The sequence below is a fragment of the Dioszegia hungarica genome (assembly GCF_025882075.1).
Source record: "Dioszegia hungarica strain PDD-24b-2 chromosome Unknown MKK02contig_6, whole genome shotgun sequence".
In the NCBI taxonomy this organism is placed as follows: Eukaryota; Fungi; Basidiomycota; class Tremellomycetes; order Tremellales; family Bulleribasidiaceae; genus Dioszegia; species Dioszegia hungarica.
In genome coordinates this window covers 178363-195586 of record NW_026515768.1, presented here as the reverse complement: position 1 = coordinate 195586, position 17224 = coordinate 178363, and the positions used below count along the sequence as shown (strand labels likewise).

Below are 17224 nucleotides of genomic sequence, written 5' to 3'. Positions count from 1 at the left end.
TCCATCTTGTCTTTGCCTTCCTACACCACCTCCCATCCATTCAGCCTACGCATCGAGCATCTCAGTAGCCGTCGTAGACGAGGCAGCTCGATATTGAGAGCTCTCCCATTCTCGAGTCGTGTTACCATACATCAGCTTCCCCGCAGTACCTTCGCTCAAAATGAGGATCGCAGCGAGCAACATCGCCGGTCCTTCTCGCCTCCGATCTGCGGTGGTCGCAGCGCGGTCTACCAGCTTCGCAAGCTCAGCGTCATCTGGGCTAGCTACTACACCGTCCTCTAGACCTACGCCTATCCACTCCCGCCGCCACCTATCTAGTTCATCCACATCCGCCTATCCAAACCCTCTCGATCCCTCCCCCTCGTCATCCCAGCCTCCTTCCTCCTCCTCTACTTCCAAACCCAGCCCACCCTCCTCATTCAGCACCATCAACGATCTCGAGATCTCCCACTTCTCCCGCCTCGCCTCGGAATGGTGGTCCGAAACGGGCGAATTCGCCTTGTTACACCGTATGAACCCCCCTCGGATCGAATACATGCGACAGCTCATCGCGTTCGATCCGCGCTTCGAATCACCGTGGTCCTTCGCCGCCCGCCACTCTGACAAGGCGCGGGAAAAGGCCAATGGCGTCGGGCGGTGGCTGACAGGCAAGCGGGTCCTGGATGTCGGTTGCGGCGGCGGATTGCTCAGTGAGGCATTGGCGAGGCTGGGCGGGGACGTTATAGGTGTGGATGCGAGCGGGGTGAATATCGGGATGGCGGTAGCGCATGCAAGTGGGGATCCGGGGTTGCCGCTGATCAATGTCCCGGAGGGGGTGGAAGGGCGGGGGGAAGGGGTAAAGCCGGGAACAGGGGTCGGGTCGTTGGAGTACAGACATACGTCCGCGGAGGCGTTGCGGGACGCGGGGGAACAATTTGATGTGGTCTGCGCGATGGAGGTGGTGGAGCATGTGGATGAGCCAGGGGAGTTTATGAAGGCTCTTGGGGATATGGTCAAGGTGGGTTTGGATCCCCTATATTATTACACCGTGACACCAGTATACGCCATGATTCCCTATCAAGCAAGAAGCCTAGCTGATCCCCAGCCTGGCGGCTACCTAATCATGTCCACCATCTCCCGCACACCTCTCTCCCGCCTCCTCACCCTCACCATGGCCGAAGACGTCCTCCGTCTCGTCACTCCCGGCACGCACACCTATACAAAGTACATCAAACCCGAAGAGATCCGCCGGTTCGTTCATTCCGAGATGGGGGGTTATGACGTATGGGAGAAGGAAGAGGATGCGGGCGACGTGAGGACAGATGAGGTCGGGAGGACGAGGGGGATCGTGTATGATCCGCTGGGCGGCAAGTGGAGGTTATGGGGCAGTGGGGTGGAGGGGGGTTGGGGCAAAGGATTGGGGGAGGGGTGTAATTACATGTATGGGGCCAAGAAGCGGGTGGACGCTGCTAAGTAGTCAATGGGAATGATGGTTCTGCAGAGGCAAGTCGGAGTGGGGACAATGTCATTAAACATCAGCAGCTGGAAGGAAGTGTTCAGTTCAAGTCAGTCACGATACCAGATCGACCCCTGGTCTCCTCGCTGTTCATGCGGGAAGTTGGTGAGCTGGAAATGCTAAATTTGAAAGGTGTGAGCGGTGATATAGGTTTCATGCGATACTACGTCTCTCTGCGCCGACTCCCATCTCCCCACTTCATCCTTCAATTACAGCACTCCTGGAGAAAACACTAGTACGGCTTGGCGGCAGCCTGGCAAGCCTCTGTATATAGTCAGCAGATGCTCCAGGAGATTGTGACGGAGATATGAGCTGACTCAATGCCTCGAGATAGTACGAGCAAGACTGGAAGTCGTCGTTGGTCGATGCCATGCACTTTGTGAAGTCTGCTTAGTCAGCTCCGAGTCGGTCGATATCTGATCGTCTCCGCCATTTGCCCGTCCCACCCTGACAACATCCGAACGACGCCCCTCCAGATACCCGCGCAGGGCCGCTGTTCCGACTTCCCCTCTCCCACTCCTCATCCTCGAATGGTGTGCGGTACTCACCCTTGGCCGGAATATCACAACCCCCCGACTCCGCCCTTGCCGCCTGCGCATACTCCGCCGGAGGGGGCACATCGGCCCTCGACTGGTCTACGGGCCTCCCTGACCCAAAGATCATACTACTGATTCCGTGCCCAATAACCGATCCGGCCACCGCACCGCCCATCGTCGATGCCGCCTGCGCGAGCAGCCCTGGGGGTCGGCCCATACCCGCACCGGCACCAGCCTGGGGGTACGCTGCGGCCGCGGGGGGAGCGGCGGCAGTGGATGAAGATCGGGTCTGCTGGGAGGATGGAGCGGGCGCGGAGGGGCGCATAGCGGGACGGGAGCGGCCACCCTGGAGCGTCAGCATGAGGCAAGAGGCAAGAGGCTAAGGGATCGGCGGGTGGCAATTCTAGCTGTGGAGGCAAGGGATGGGCGAGACTTACGGATCGAGGCATGTTGATTGAATTTGACTGAGTGAGGTGTAAGTGAGGGGTGGCGTGAGCTAGGTAAGTGTTGGTAAAGCTTGGTGATGTGGACAATAGATAGATGGAGAGATTGGAATCGTTTGGGTGATGGTCGAGTTCGGCAAGTTGCGCGCAGCCGGAAGTATTCGCATGCGTCAGGACACGTGGCAGAACGAGGAATGCGTGGCTCCGGTGGCAAAGAAAGAAGGCTCTAGCAAGTGCTGTGTGCAGCTGTGTGCACTTGTGTGCATCGATGCGCATTGAGGGAAGCGTGCTGTTGCCAAGCTGCAGCATGATACTGAGCTCGGAGATCCAGAGTGGAAGGTACACTTCAGGGCGAGAAACTCCCTCGGAAACTCCCGATAGCGAAGTGACGAACAAGTGTATGGGGCGAGCGCCTACTACTCATGTTCACCTCCGTCGCCTGCAGCCCCGAGCTGCCGTTGCCAGATATTGCTGAGACATCGCTATCGCTTCATGTGGACTCAAGGTGATAATACAGTACAGCCGGACCCTACCGTCTCTCTATATTCTGTCATTTTATTTGTGCCGATCCCGAAAATTATACAGTCGCAGACATGGCCTCGGCAGCAGGTGCTTGAGCCTGACAAGTCAGCTTTGGCTATTGACTACACAAGCGCTCGACTGTCAAACGCGGGATGCAGACTCACAGCAGCCATGGCGAGCCTCTTCTCCCGCTTGGTCTGGTAGTCCTTGATCGCAGACTTGATCGCGTCCTCAGCGAGCAACGAGCAGTGCACTGATCGGTCAGCCAGTATCCCATTTGTGTCTTTGTCATCATGATCCTCCTCGTCATCCCCATCGAGCATCCAGTTGACCGAAAGACCCTAAACTCACGCTTGACAGGCGGCAAGCACAGCTCCTTTGCAATCTCGGTGTTCTTGACCTGACCCGCCTGGTCCAGCGTCATCCCCTTCACTCGTTCCGTCATGTAACTCGACGAGGCGATGGCTGAGCCGCAGCCGAACGTCTTGAACTTGACGTCTGAGATGACACCATTGTCGTCTACCCGGATTTGCAGCTTCATCACGCTAAGAGTCAGTATATGGGGTTCGTCGCTGGAAAATGTCAGGGGAAGGGACGTACTCTCCACACGCGGGGGCACCGACAAGTCCAGTTCCAACATCATGATCCGTCTTGGGCATGTTCCCAACCTGCACCATCAGCATGAGTCCACCTCGGTCTTCCAGGCCCGTTTCCCTCCAGGTATATCCCGCTTCAACGATCGACCGAACCCACATTTCTGGGGTTCTCATAGTGGTCGATAACCTTCTCGTGGTATCCCCGCTTCTCTACCCGACCGACAGTGGGCAAAGTCGCCCGCGAAGCACCCACGACGGGCCGGGCGAATGACCTCGCCACTATAGGGCGAGCGAGGGATGAGGACGCGGCGAGCGAGCGGATCGAGGAGCGCATCATTCCGACTGATTCGACTTCGAGTTGGTTGTTTGAAGCTGTAGGTATGTGTACGAGCTGTTTTGAGCTCGTTGTTGTGTAGTATGTAGTAGATGGGTCAGTGAGAGATAAGAGATAGTACGAAGTGAGCGAGATCTCGATGCAGCAAAGGAGGGGGGGATATTTTGATCCCGTACCCGAGCTAGCCGGCGAGTGGAGGCGCTCGGCCGAAGACGTTACGTCACTGTGGCACATCTGCGCACGGATGTCGTGTTTCAGATAAAGCTCAAGGCGGAGGCTATGGGTGGGATACAGATGGCTTTGGAGACCGGTTAATGCGGAAGGATGAAGTCCCACGGATGCCTTCCAAACGATGGAAGGAGATATCCTATGGGAAGACACCAAGTCCTTAGGGTTTCATGCGGAGAAGGGCGAGAGGAAAGCCGGTACTCCCACCTGCATCTGCATATATTACGCCTCTCAATTTCTTCTAAGCTACTTGATCTCATCGGCGCCGTCGCGCTGCACGCACAAGCGCCATGCTGCTGTCACTCGTCCTAGGCTCTACCCTAGCATCCGCAGCAATCGCTGGCATACCAGCACTGCAGTCGGGATGGTCCTATACCGGCTGCTTATATGACGGGTACGAAGAGAAAGAGCGGCTCATGTGGAATCTATGTGAGCTTTTGTTCCACCATCAATCCCGGACTCCCCAACCTCTTCAAGAGATACTGATGATATCAGACTATCAGGATGACAAGATGACGATTAATTTTTGTCTTGATATATGCGCAAAGCTGGGCATGCCATATGCTGGACTTTGTGCGTGATATCACCTTGCAACTGGATCCCGGCCCCTGGACATATGCCTCCCACACACGCCGCTCCAGGATGAAGCTAATCGCATAGATGACACAAACAAGTGCTACTGCATCCCCACTCTGGGCGCCCACAAGCTGTCATTCGACGAGGCATCCTGTGACGCCAAGTGTGTCGGGGACACCTCGCAGCCGTGTGGTACCCAGCACGTACCATACCTCACGCTTCTCCAGTATACTTCGCCGGCACCTCCTCCTCCCTTACCTACTCAATCTGCTCCTACCACACATACACCTACCTCAAGTCCAACCTCACAAGTGCTAATCGCGCCAGTGCCTTCTTCTTCCACATTCCCGCCACCTGCATCACAGTCAATCACTGGCGCCGGAACGGCCGGTCCTATATCAGGCACCCTCTCGCCAAGCTCCTCTTCATCGCCTGACTCTATGGTCAATAGCAGCGGACCGACCGGCGCTTCGAGCGAGAGCAGCAGTACACCACCTCAGGTCTCGCAGTATCTCTCCTTTGGCCCCGCCGCCGGTCGCTCCCCTCTATGTCATCCGTTACTGGCTCTGGAACAATACCATCTTCATCAACCGTCCCGCTCTCTATGGACAGGTATTTCAATGCGACAATCACCAGGTCGAGCGGTGGCGTGAATGCACCTCCAGGACTCAAGGATAAAGCTCAGACGATCGTTTTCGGGACGGTGAGTGTCTTAACAGTAATACCAAATGATGACAGCTAAATGTTCCAGGTCATAGGGGCTGGGCAGAGCGTCAGGTCTCTCTCGGGCGGGACGATATGTATATTCAATATATTGCTTGGTCTGGCGGCAGTATTGGGCGGTATAGTAACGGATCTCATGTGATATGGAGTCGGGGTACTGTAGATACTATCACGAGGGTACTGGTCGTTGGACCTAGTGTCCCAAAGAAGAGCATGCCTGTGCCATGTGGCTGAGTGGTGAACGTTGAGCCCATTCCAAAGGCAGGGTCTCAAAAGGAAGCCTTGTGACGCACTCGTCCGGAAGGACGCTTGATCCACGGGGCACAATGACTCCGCCATCAAATCAATCCGAAGGTAGTCATAGAGGGAGACTTTGCGTTGTACCTTATCTGCCTGTACTATATCACGTATGCTGCTCATACTCCTCGTCCAAGCTCGCAGCTGTGTCTCTGGTACTCGCAGGAATACCCGCTCTGCCTACAGGATGGTCATACTCTGGGTGCATGTTTGAAGGATACGAGGAGACCGTCCGGCTACTGGGTAGCAAGTGTAAGTGTTCGGGATCTAGAGATGACTGACGAGTCCAGACCAGCTTGATAAAGCTATGACTATAAGTTTCTGCGTGGATCTGTGCGCCAAGATTGAGATGACCTATGCGGGATTGCGTGAGTCACTGAGTAACCCAATCATCAAACTACGCCTTTGCATCCGGCCCAAAGCTTTTTGCTTCAAGCTAATAGTCCAGACGACACAGACGAGTGCTACTGCGGTACCTCCCTAGGGCCCCACAAGCCAGTCGACGATGGCTATTGCGACGCCAGATGCGTAGGAGACGACACGCAGTCATGTGGCGGCCGGCGCACCCCTACATCACCCTCCTTCATTACATCCCGCCAGCTCCTCTTCCACCCATACCATCTCCGGCAACGATTGCAGCGCCGGCGCCGACCTCCGCGCCAGCGACCCAACCCGCACCATCGTCGTCCGCCCCATCGCCATCTCCGCAGCAGCCCCTCGCAGGATCGTCCACTCCAGCATCGGTCTCGCTCACACACGCATCGAGCTCCTTGATCGTTTCTCTGCTCTCAGGTTCAGTCAGTAGTAGCAGTTCCAGCGGCTCCTCGAGCACGAGCAGCAGCAACCCGCCCCATATCTCCCAGTACCTCTCCATCGGTCCAGCCCCCTCCCCAGTCTCCACTGCGATCACTTCAGGCTCGGAGGCACCGCCGTCGACATCGGCCATACCTCTGACTATGGACCGATACCTGAACGCCACAATTACCCGGTCGGTGGGGGGCGTCATCGCTCCGCCCAGACTCAGGGATCAAGCTCAGATGATCGTGTTCGGGACGGTGAGTTGGCTACAAGGGCAATAGGGAATCCGGGATCTCAAGCTGATATTCAAGTTTATGAGCTCCGGGACACTAGCCAGTGCTCAAGTTGGCGGTACATGCGCGGCATGGCTTGTAGTAGGCGCGCTGAGCGTTGTAGTATTGGCCTGTATCTGATCCAAAGTACCGTAGTCCGGAAAATATGAAACCATGCGCACGGATCACGTGTTTCAGGTTGATAGAGCAAAGGGACGTGTGGCGTGGCGGACAAGTAGAGTGCAGAAGGAGGGCCGTAGAAGGATGGCTCAAAGTGAAGGAAGGACGTCTACAAGGCTCAGCAGCCAGTCAGCCAAACATGGGAGCGTCCGAGCTCGTTCGTATGTTACCTTTACCACTCAATCTTCCCGTTGACATCTTCGTCCCTCCGCGCCTGCAGCTGGACGAGTCGCACCTACAGACAGTACTCGCGATGCTGTTTTCCCTCTTGATCGCCATAGTCACCATACCGGCAACTTTGGCTGCAGCCAACATCCCTTCCCTGCCCACAGGATGGTCATACATGGGGTGCATGCTCGAAGGGACCGATGAGAGCTTTCGCCTCTTGTATAACGACGACTGTAAGTGGCGTATAGCTCGACCGACTCGTGCACATATGGGCATTGAAGCTGACTGAGCAGTCACTCGCGATTCGGCAATGACGATACGTCTCTGCGTAGATACTTGCGCGAATCGCGGGATGCCCTATGCGGGGCTACGTGAGTCTCCGTTTCCTTTCCATCTCTCATCTCCTCACCTGGACTTCAGCATCTCGAAGTCGGTCCCGGAAGCTGACAATACAGAGAACGGAGATCAGTGCTTCTGCGGGACATCTCTTGCGGCCAACAACCCCGGCGCGGACTCTGAGTGCAACTCTCCTTGCTCCGGCGACTCTTCCCAGCCCTGCGGCGGACATGTCTCCTGGATGACCCTCTTACGTTACGCTGCGCCAGTCCCTAGACCCGTCCAGCCAGCGCCACCTCCTCCTACACCATCCGCAACGACCCCACCGCCTGCCCCAGCCACCAGCTCGCCCGCTCGGGCCCCAGCGCCAGCCCCCGTCAGCTCTTCCTCCTCTGCCGCGGCGGTCGCGCCTGGTCCCTCCAATCCTCCGACTCCCGGCTCATCAGCAGCATCAAACTCCCTCACTTCGTCATCAGCTTCTTCAGTCTCCTCGGGCGGTGCCCCCTCATCGCTGTCGTCAGGTCAAAGCACCCCCTCCGCCAGCACAAGCAGCATCAGCGCGTCAGGCACTGCTTCCAGCAGCAGCTCCAGCACCGCCCCTACCCCCACGGTCCAGATCGGCCAGTACCTGTCCATCGCGCCCGCCTTCTCCGGAACAGGCCTCAACACCGCCGCAGCCCAGCCTTCAGGTTCAGGATCGGGGTCAGGCGTCAACCCACCCGCCGGGGACAGGTACGGGAACGTGACGATTGTCAGGCCGAGCGGACCAGGCGCGGTCATTGCCCCGCCGAGATTGAAAGATCAGGCCAGTATGGTTGTTTTCGGAACTGTGAGTGGAGCGAGCATATTGGGGAGGTGACTGGGCTGACAGGGTGGCAGTACATGAGCAAGGGATCCGCTGTGCGAAGTGGAATCCTTGGGATCGGCGGATCGGGCATGGCTGCTTTGTGGACGATCGTGGTGGTCTGCGTCAGCATTTTGGTACTTTGATTAGCAGCAGATCTCTGGCCTGTGTGATAAGCCTATCGAGCTTTTTCCTCTGGCTGTATAGTAGTGAGAAACGAGGAGCTCACAGCAACTCTCTTCTCCTCTGCCACTGCGCCTATCGCTCTCAAGCGCTCCCATCTCACCATACGTCATCGCGGCCTTCTCCGGCGTTGCACGAGGACACATGCAAGCAAGGCCTCTTATCAGCTGTTGCATCTCTCCCTCCACTATCAAGATGCCAATTTCGAGTTCCGGTCCGCCGAGCAGTACATCAGGAAGGCATCAGCATCCCTTTCTGCCCATTGGCTCGGCATCCGCGGGGTTCGTAGCGCTACTCTCAGATCTCGGCGCATAGTGGACGTCATCTCGCCAAGATTCCGCTAGCCTTATCGCGCCTTATCTTTGGGGTATCGAAGCTGGTATTCGACCCTGCTCTGCCGTACCAGGCCGTACCGTACTGAGCTACTGACGACCCTCGATCCCTTCCACAACCCGTTATAGCTCGACATGGCATCTCCCCCACTCCATCGCTCTCGGTCCCCACGCCTGCACGCCTCCCCGGTGCCTGCCAAGTATCATCATCGTTCGGCGGCGAGCGGCCGGCGAAGGGTCCACATGCCCACCCTCATTTCCTTATCTCTGCGTACCGGTCCCATCTGCCGAAGAGACTCAGACGTACAAGATATCATGCAGCGAAGACTGACAGGCTGACAACCCCCTTCCCATCACCAAAATGCTGCTCAGCAAGACTTTGCTGTCGGTTCTCGGACTCGCAACTCTCGCCCAAGGTTTGGTCGTTCCTCTCGAAGTCCGCACTACCGACTCCATCAACGTCCTATCTTTCGACAGCTATGCCAAAGAGACAGTCGTGAGTCGTCTCAACCTGTACTATGTAATCCAGCTGACCCGCAGTTCCAACTCGGTGACGCCCACTACTTCTCTCCTCTTACTGAGATCACCGCTTCGCTGGACAACAAGGACGCTCTGGCCTCGTCAGCCCCTACTCCTGCTGTGGTCATCTCGCTCACCTCCTCGGCATCGGTATCGACCCTGACAGCCGTCCTTGCCGAGTACGCTTCCAAGGACGACGTCTATACCGCCTCTTTTCTCTCCACCGTGATCCTCCACTCCCCAACCTCCCTCTCTATCCCCGCCGACACCATCTCCTACCTCCTCGGCAAGGGCGCCGAGACGATCATCCTGAAGGGCAAGCTCTCGACCGCCTCGTCCAGCTCGGCGGTCAAGTACACGTCGACAACCGGTGCGCCCGCCCCGGGTCCTTATCTCGCAGTCAAGGCTGAGGCCGGTATCTCGCTCTATCCCGTCTACAAGCTCGAGGTGGATCCGTACAGGACCTTCACGGCAGGCGTGTATGCTAGGGGAGATGGGCATGAGGCGCTAGGGAGGGTGACGACGGAGTCTGGGGATCCATGGGTACCAGTGCCGTCGAGGTTGTACACGCTGTACTCGGGCAAGCCTCTCGCAGGGCAGCGCCTGGCCGTCAAGGGTGAGTCTTTCATATAGCTCAGCTGACAAGCAGACATCTACGACGTCAAGGGTGTTCAGACAGCAGCGGGCAATCGAGCCTTTGCGGAGATCTACCCAGTAGCGTCCGTCAATGCGCCCGCAGTCCAGAAGCTGCTGGATCTTGGCGCCGTCATCGTCGGCAAGACCAAGACCGCTCAGTACGTTCATCATGCCAACCTGTTCGATATGGGCTGATTGTCAGATTCGCATCGGGCGCAAGCACCAACGACGTCACCCTCGAAGTCCAGTACCCGTTCTCGCCCCGGTCAGACTTGTGGCAGTCGTGCGCGGCCAGCTCGTCCGGTTCCGGCTGTGCTGTAGCCGCATATGACTGGCTGGACTTTGCGATCGGGTCAGACACGGGCGGGTCGGTGCGGATCCCGGCGGCTGTATCTGGGCTGTATGGGAACCGAGTGAGGTTAAACTTGCACAATGCTGTCTTCCCAGCTGACAAGTCAGCCTACGAGCGGAGCCATCACTCTCGAGAATGTCATTCCCATCTCACCCACTTTTGATACGCTCGGCGTGCTCGCCAGGGATCCTCATCAGTGGACCAACATCCTCCGACACTGGTACGTACGGCTTCATCTCTTCGACTTGAATCAAGCTAATCTGCAGGTATAACGGTACTGAGGCCAACTTCCAATCATACAATTCCTACCCTAAGAAGCTCATCTACCCCACCAATTACATGCCCCATGGCTCTCCCGAAGGTCAGGCGATCAAAGAGGCATTCATCACCGCTCTTCAAACCAAGTACGGGATGCAGCGCGTCGAGGTGGATTTCCCCGCAGAGATCGTCAAAGGCGGACAGAACATCAGCGTCGTCAGTACCGCATCGAGTCGGATCAACGGATGGGTGAGTTTTTCACGGCTGATTCTCTGGGGCGCGCTGACGTGCAGTATCAATACAGCCGGATTGCTCGCGACCTCATCGCCAAGTACTCTGCTGCAAACGGCGGCCGTTTCTTGCCTGTCGACACTGCGCGCCGGGCCAACTTCAAGACCTGGGCCGCCAACACGTCGCAAGAGCTGTACGATCAGTCTCTTCCCGTCATCGCGGACTATCGAAGCTGGTTCAATGATGAGTTCTTGTCGTACGACAATCAGACGTGTAGCGATTCCATGTGAGTAGGGTCTTGGCTATCTGTAGAGGAATATGCTGATGGTCAGATTCGTGTACGATGTGGGGACTGGAGGTCTGCCTGTGAGTCGTCTCAGAGCCTATCCGTGAATGCAGCTGATGAACAGTCATACCGGGAGGCAGTGTTGAATGACGGTGTCACAGCCATCACCCCATTCTCCGACCCTCGGAACAAGTACGTCCATGTGACAGCCCCGCGCTCCTGGATCAAGCTGATAAGAGCAGCACCCTCAACCAGGCTCAAGTCTCGCCCTTGTCTGGCTGTGTCGACATCACTATCCCCATCGGCCAGGCGGCATACAACAGCTCCGTCAGTCTCATCACCGAGTATCACCCAGTGACTATCAGTTTGATCGCTCGGGCGGGATGCGAGTGAGTCTTTCCCAGCTTTGTGGTCAAGAGATCGCGGTTGACGATGCAGCTTCATGTTACTGAACATGGTGGATGAGCTGGCAGATGTGAGTCCATGACAGCTACTCGTATTACGCGATTGATCGGCTGACTTTGTAGGCGGGGCTGATCAAAACGGTAAAGACTGGCCGAACAGCGTATTGATCTGAGTCCGAGCGAAATCAGCATTATAATGAAAGACGGTAGAGATAGAAGACTGTATAATAAACCATGCTGATGGTATAAATGAGGAATAGTTCTATGTTTGGAATACACGAAGATCATCAGTGTCATACAGGGGGCAGTCGCTCCACGATGCTACGGAGAACTGGGATACATTGGCTTGCGGCCCATCTGGGAAAGCCAGATCTGTTTTCCGTGTTACCGCAAAGTTGCTGGAAAGATCGTTTGACAGTGCGTGCAAATAACGATACCTATCCTCTTCCAAGATCTGAGACGTTGCGAGATACATACGAGTACATTGTACACGCAGCTGATGGCGCCGACAAAGGGAAGGGCTCGGTCGCTGCAAGGGTAAGGGTAGAAAGGAGCGAGCTGCTACACGTGTGGTTAGATTGCGATGCTATTTGGCGGCTACCTTTGAGCATGGCGTATCGCGTGTCAGATTCAGACTGCGCTCTGTGCTCGGTCCGTCGGGATATATAACAGCGCCCATGGATATCCCCCTCCGTCTATTCGTCTACTTCTCCATCATCCCATCGAGCTGCCAACATCCGTTCCAAACTCATCGAGTCCCCATTTTACTGTATACGACTCCCACGACCATGTCTACTGCCGAAGACGAGGACTATCACCGATTGGTGACTCTGCTTTGCCGAATCGATACCACGTGTACGAAACGTACCGACAAGCTCAAGGTTGGCTATGTCGCAGGCACTGGCATCGACAGTCAGACGCTCACAGAATATCTCACAGTGGCAGAACCTTTGATCGCGAAGATCGGAGCGGAGTCGGATAATGAGGATGCAGTGAGAGCCTGGTTTCAGGACCTGATCGAGGGGCCGCTGGCGAGCGTGAAGGGTTGTCGAACCAAAGCTCGGACCTGGGTCGATGGGGAGACTCTCGCGGACGCGACCGCGGCTGAGAAGCTCAAGGTGGCGGCGTTTCAACTCCGTGCGACTACGACAAGCCTCAATGCTGCCTCGTCTGCTGCGGATGTCGATGTTGCGTCTACCACAGGCGCTGCGGAAGCTCAGCAGAGTCAGGCGGAGGCGCAAGACACAGCCCGCGGAAAGCGTACGATCCCCAAATGGTCCGGCGCGCTGGGAGTGCCTCGCGTCTCGCTCACTCAGGAGGAGTTTGACTATGTTGTGGCGCGACTTCCCATGGTTGAGGATGAGTGAAAGACATGTGAGGAGAGAGCGGCAGAATCGCCGATCGCGATGGGCCGGAGGTGGCGAGAGACTGTCTTACTGTACGCCCTTGCGTCTGAAGTGTAGTATGTATGTTCTGATAGCGTTAATCTATCGACGACCCAGAAACCCTGCACAAGTACAGATCAGAAGGCAGGCGGCTTGCAGGCGGCCAACTTGCGGCCGACAGATTATCTCCGAAGGTCGACCGCACCGCATTCCTCATGACGTAACTCCAGGCTTGGGTTTAGCTTCAGCTGCCATGTTTGAGCTGACAGATCGATTTTTTATACCTAGAGTGAGGGACTCTTCACTTTGATTGATCATAAAGCTCGCCTGAGTCTGAGCATTGGGGACTGACTGGCAGCTCAGTCCCACGAGCCCAACAATGCTTGCAGAAAGGTAGTCGAAATACGCGCTATGATCTTCGCCCTCACGATCACGAACGCTTAGTTTCGACTTCGTCCTGAGCTGATCAGCCCTATATTCCGCACGAGTCTTAGGACATGGCCTCAATGGCGCCCCGATCGCTGCTCAAGATCACCTGGACAACCCAAGCTGCTTTTTTGATGCGCTCGGACGCGTTGGTTGTCAAGGGCGACCTCCCGCGTCACCTTCACTACCAAACTCACTGACAACCCTGCCTTTCGTAACACTCACAACAGTCTCTCTAGCGACTCATCTCCAAGTCTACCCACTTGTGCCTGCACTACTGTTCCTCGACCCATCCCTCTTCGCCTCCAGCCACTCGACGCGCAGTCATCAACACGACCACCAAGCCCCTCCCGCGACACTTATATATGCCTCAACCCTCTCGACATGATAGTCCTACTCACCTTCAACTCCAGCTCCAGCTCCATCTTTCACTTCCACCCTTCACTTTCCTATCCCCTTTCTGAGCTAGTCTCAAGCGTTGATCGCTCCCATTACTCCCCATTCTCGTTCTTTCGACAAGAACGCCCCTTTGCCTTTCCACACTTCGTCTATCACCTACTACATTTGTTGAACAGATCCCCTCCCCTCCAACTACCAACCCATCGCCATCCACTCAAAATGGTCGTCCTCGCCCACATCGTCCCGGCTCTCTCCCTCATCCTTGCCTCGTCAGCCTTACCGACCGACGACTACTCCTACTACGGCTCTGGCTCCGGCGCGTCCAACCAGGTCGCCCCTGCACCCGCTGGCGCCCCTGCGGCCGCCTCTTCGGTCGACCCCAACGCGTACGACGTCAACAAGCAACACAGCATCCTCTGGAACTCGTGGGCTCCTTCGGCGACTGCGGCGGCCGCGGTGGCTCCGGCGCAGCATACGGGCGGGTCGATGGCTGTGGACGTCAAGTATGGGAGTGGGAGTATGGCGGCTGTCACGGATCTGAACTCGTGTCTGCAGGTGAGTCTTCCTGTCTATTCCCAATACTCTGACTCGAACGGGGAAGAAGCTGATATGCAGATGTGCCAAGCGAGCTTCGGCGCCCCCGCACACTCCGCAACCCCTCCTGCTCACACCAGCGGGGCTGCTGCACCACTTCCCCCTCCTTCAGCCGCCGCAGCTCCGCCAGCGAACAATGGCGCGTCCGTCACGCACACCATCATCGTCGCTCCTACCCAAGGTGTTCTCCGATTCGGTACGTCCCCTCTGTTTCTCGTTCATCCGGCTTAGGATCCAGCTGACAATCAGTCCCATTCTCGGTCAATGCCAAGCAAGGGGATATGCTCGAGTTCATCTGGGGTGCCGGACCTGTAAGCTCTTCTCACCTCGACTTTGTAGGGGATCTAAGCTGATAGTATAGCACTCGGCGACGCTCAGTCAAGGCCAGAATGTATGCAACAAGTCCATGACTGCTGAGGCATTCGACTCTGGCAAGCGTGAGTTTCCCACTTCCCTTGTCAACTCTGCCACGCACAGAGGGACCGAAGCTGATCCATCAGTCAACGCGACCGCCAAGTACATGGTCAAAGTCAACGCTACCACGCCTACCTTCCACTACTGCACCGTCGGGACGCACTGCACAGCTGGCATGTTTGGTATCGTCAAGTAAGTTCTGTCCTGACCCTTTACTTGTGTCAGAGAGATTTGCAAGCAGACGAGGACACAGCTGATGCACAGTCCTCCCACTACCAGCGTCACTACCAACCTCACTGCTACTCGAACCACCGCTGCCGGTGCGGGATCTACTGCAGGCTCCGGCTCTAGCGGATGTAACGGAGACAGGATGGACTGCTGGGTTGCGACCTGGGGTGCATCTGTGAGCTGGCTCTATCCTCTCTTCCATCAGCCGGAAGAGCACACAGCTGACAAGCAGTCACCTGAAGCTTCCGCTACCGTTTCGGCCGTCAAAAAGGCATGCGAGGGTTCCGAGGCGTGGAAGTGGGGCGGAGGGATGGACATGTCCGGCATGCTCGGCCCTGAGGTCACCAAGGTCAACGCGATCGAGAACGTCATGTGAGTACTTTGGTTCTTCTTTTTGCTCCCCTACCCATATCCATTCTCCTCCTCCCCTCATGCCCGACAGGAGAGCCAAGCTGATATCCAGGTACACCCGCCTCATGATGGCCATGAACCCCGCTATGATCGCCCCCGGGGGCGGAGTCGCCGCTACCCTCCCCTCCAACTGGACCGCCGCGCCCGACCTCAAGTCCTTCGTCGCACTCTCCGACTCGACCGGCTCCTCTTCCGTCGCCGCCGCTGGCTCGTCCCCCGCTGCTTCTGGAGCTGAGACATCCGCTTCTCCATCAGACGGCGTGGTAGACTCGGCTGCGGCTGCTGCCAACTCGACAAGCGGAGCTAGTGAGTCCGTGATCCTCCTGACTGGACTTGTGGGGGAGGAGCTGACGGAGTAGGCCGGATGATGGCGCCCGTACTGGCGCTGGCTGTTCTTGCTGGGGGTATGGCGGTCTTGCTTTGATTGGATGAGTAGGGTCACAAGGTGGAAAAGGTGTAAGCTAGGGGAAGATCATAGAGAAGAAGTAGATATACCCTGGGAATGCAAAATTCGGACATTCTCCTGCCTCTTGCTTCTTCTCTATACAGGTCATCCTCGCATGCCCGATGACGCGAAAAGCCAAGTCCCTTCCGCTCTTCTGAGAAATTGATTATACGATTGGATCCACCATGACATACGTACCTATGGTATGTTGTACAGCCTACACCACACCCCGTCACACGCCACCATCTCCCAGCTTCATGCCCCCCTATCCCGCTGTATCCTCTCCAGCAGCAACCCCATCTTGGCTCCCATGTTCGGCTGACTCTTGCTCTTCCCGCCTATCCCAAACCCGAATCCAAACTTCCCTCCACTATCGCTCCCTCGCCCAAACATCGAGCCTGATGTACTCTTCCCCAATGCCGCCGAGGCGCTTCTTGCTCCTCCTCCCCCTCCGCCTGTGCCGGATCCGGCTCGAACTCCGCCGCCTCCGCCGGGCGGATGATATTTCGCGAAGGCCTCCTTCTTGAGCTGCCGGAGCTCCGTGAGCGGCATAGGATGGCTGATGGGTATTGGGGATAATGCGCGTTGACGTTTAGGAGGTGAGGGATGCGAGGGGTCGGCGAATGTGGCGTTTGGGTATGAGGAGCGGGAACGGGAGTTGGAGTTGGGATTGGGGTCGCGTTGTTTACCTTTCCGGGCGGAAGTGTAGGTGGCGGATGAAGGAGAGGGGCGGGATGATTGTGCTGGCCGTGCCGAGGTTGGTGGGCGGGCGGACCGACTGCTTTCTCCCCTCTTCTCCCCTTCTCCTTGTGTGACCGAGTCTCTTCCCTTCCTCTTGTCGGGTCGGGCCGACACGCCTTCTCCAGACTCTCCGCCCGTCTCTGTAGGGGCCACCTTGGTCCGGTCCTTGACCCGCTCTGACTCCATTCCCTCCTGCTTCAAGACCTTGGCATAAGACTTCTTCATCTTTGCCCGGTCAATCAGGTCCGCCTTGATCTTCTTGGCTGGTTTATCAGCTGTCACTCCATTGCTGATACGCGAGGCAGCTCAGCTCACCCTTTCCCAGGTAAGCATTCTTCGGCGCATGCGCCGGTCCCACCTGGAACCCCTTGCCTTTCCCATTGTTCGCAGGGTGATTGGATGACCTCGGCTTGCCTGCTGGCTTTCCGAATCCCCCGGCTGGTCGACTCGGCCGCGATGGCGCGTCGGTACGGGCTTTGGGCGCCTTGCCTGCGTCCTTCTGCCTCTTTGTTATCCGCGGCATGGCGATCACGGGTAAGGTGTAAAATCAAGTCAATGAACATTTGAGGTGGAGGCAAAGGTGGGTGGCATATCAAATCGCCACATTCGGCTATTGCCGGCTATCTCCGCGT

At 56.9% G+C, this 17224-nt stretch overlaps 8 protein-coding genes across 8 annotated transcripts; 5 read left to right on the top strand and 3 right to left on the bottom strand.

Moving 5' to 3' along the window:
* Positions 1-160: 160 nt before the first annotated feature.
* Positions 161-1456, top strand: MKK02DRAFT_35923 (putative Hexaprenyldihydroxybenzoate methyltransferase; the record flags this gene model as incomplete). The annotated part of the gene is made up of 4 exons (XM_053089300.1): positions 161-273; positions 406-773; positions 852-997; positions 1085-1456. 4 exons carry the CDS (start codon positions 161-163, stop codon positions 1454-1456), a joined length of 999 nt encoding a protein of 332 aa, XP_052947604.1.
* A 271-nt stretch (positions 1457-1727) lies between these two features.
* Positions 1728-2480, bottom strand: MKK02DRAFT_31385 (uncharacterized protein; the record flags this gene model as incomplete). The annotated part of the gene is made up of 4 exons (XM_053088276.1): positions 1728-1759; positions 1813-1881; positions 2044-2377; positions 2469-2480. The coding sequence occupies 4 exons, from the start codon at positions 2478-2480 to the stop codon at positions 1728-1730; spliced, it is 447 nt and encodes a 148-aa protein (XP_052947603.1).
* A 571-nt stretch (positions 2481-3051) lies between these two features.
* Positions 3052-3926, bottom strand: MKK02DRAFT_35920 (NifU-like N terminal domain-containing protein; the record flags this gene model as incomplete). Its single annotated transcript, XM_053089299.1, has 5 exons — positions 3052-3093; positions 3161-3249; positions 3348-3541; positions 3597-3664; positions 3750-3926. The coding sequence occupies 5 exons, from the start codon at positions 3924-3926 to the stop codon at positions 3052-3054; spliced, it is 570 nt and encodes a 189-aa protein (XP_052947602.1).
* A 3327-nt stretch (positions 3927-7253) lies between these two features.
* On the top strand, positions 7254-8494 carry MKK02DRAFT_42196 (WSC domain-containing protein; the record flags this gene model as incomplete). Its single annotated transcript, XM_053091881.1, has 4 exons — positions 7254-7401; positions 7462-7539; positions 7624-8333; positions 8384-8494. 4 exons carry the CDS (start codon positions 7254-7256, stop codon positions 8492-8494), a joined length of 1047 nt encoding a protein of 348 aa, XP_052947601.1.
* A 730-nt stretch (positions 8495-9224) lies between these two features.
* On the top strand, positions 9225-11717 carry MKK02DRAFT_42195 (amidase signature domain-containing protein; the record flags this gene model as incomplete). The annotated part of the gene is made up of 12 exons (XM_053091880.1): positions 9225-9359; positions 9404-9998; positions 10032-10176; positions 10221-10431; positions 10478-10590; positions 10637-10877; positions 10922-11145; positions 11192-11225; positions 11270-11337; positions 11388-11534; positions 11584-11620; positions 11673-11717. The coding sequence occupies 12 exons, from the start codon at positions 9225-9227 to the stop codon at positions 11715-11717; spliced, it is 1995 nt and encodes a 664-aa protein (XP_052947600.1).
* Positions 11718-12226: 509 nt separating this feature from the next.
* Positions 12227-12916, top strand: MKK02DRAFT_31382 (uncharacterized protein; the record flags this gene model as incomplete). Its single annotated transcript, XM_053088275.1, has 1 exon — positions 12227-12916. The coding sequence occupies one exon, from the start codon at positions 12227-12229 to the stop codon at positions 12914-12916; it is 690 nt and encodes a 229-aa protein (XP_052947599.1).
* A 1062-nt stretch (positions 12917-13978) lies between these two features.
* MKK02DRAFT_31381 (uncharacterized protein) lies at positions 13979-15830 on the top strand (the record flags this gene model as incomplete). Its single annotated transcript, XM_053088274.1, has 9 exons — positions 13979-14314; positions 14375-14549; positions 14603-14664; positions 14715-14790; positions 14854-14959; positions 15032-15170; positions 15228-15367; positions 15459-15712; positions 15766-15830. 9 exons carry the CDS (start codon positions 13979-13981, stop codon positions 15828-15830), a joined length of 1353 nt encoding a protein of 450 aa, XP_052947598.1.
* A 276-nt stretch (positions 15831-16106) lies between these two features.
* Positions 16107-17115, bottom strand: MKK02DRAFT_42192 (uncharacterized protein; the record flags this gene model as incomplete). The annotated part of the gene is made up of 2 exons (XM_053091879.1): positions 16107-16855; positions 16908-17115. 2 exons carry the CDS (start codon positions 17113-17115, stop codon positions 16107-16109), a joined length of 957 nt encoding a protein of 318 aa, XP_052947597.1.
* Positions 17116-17224: the final 109 nt, after the last annotated feature.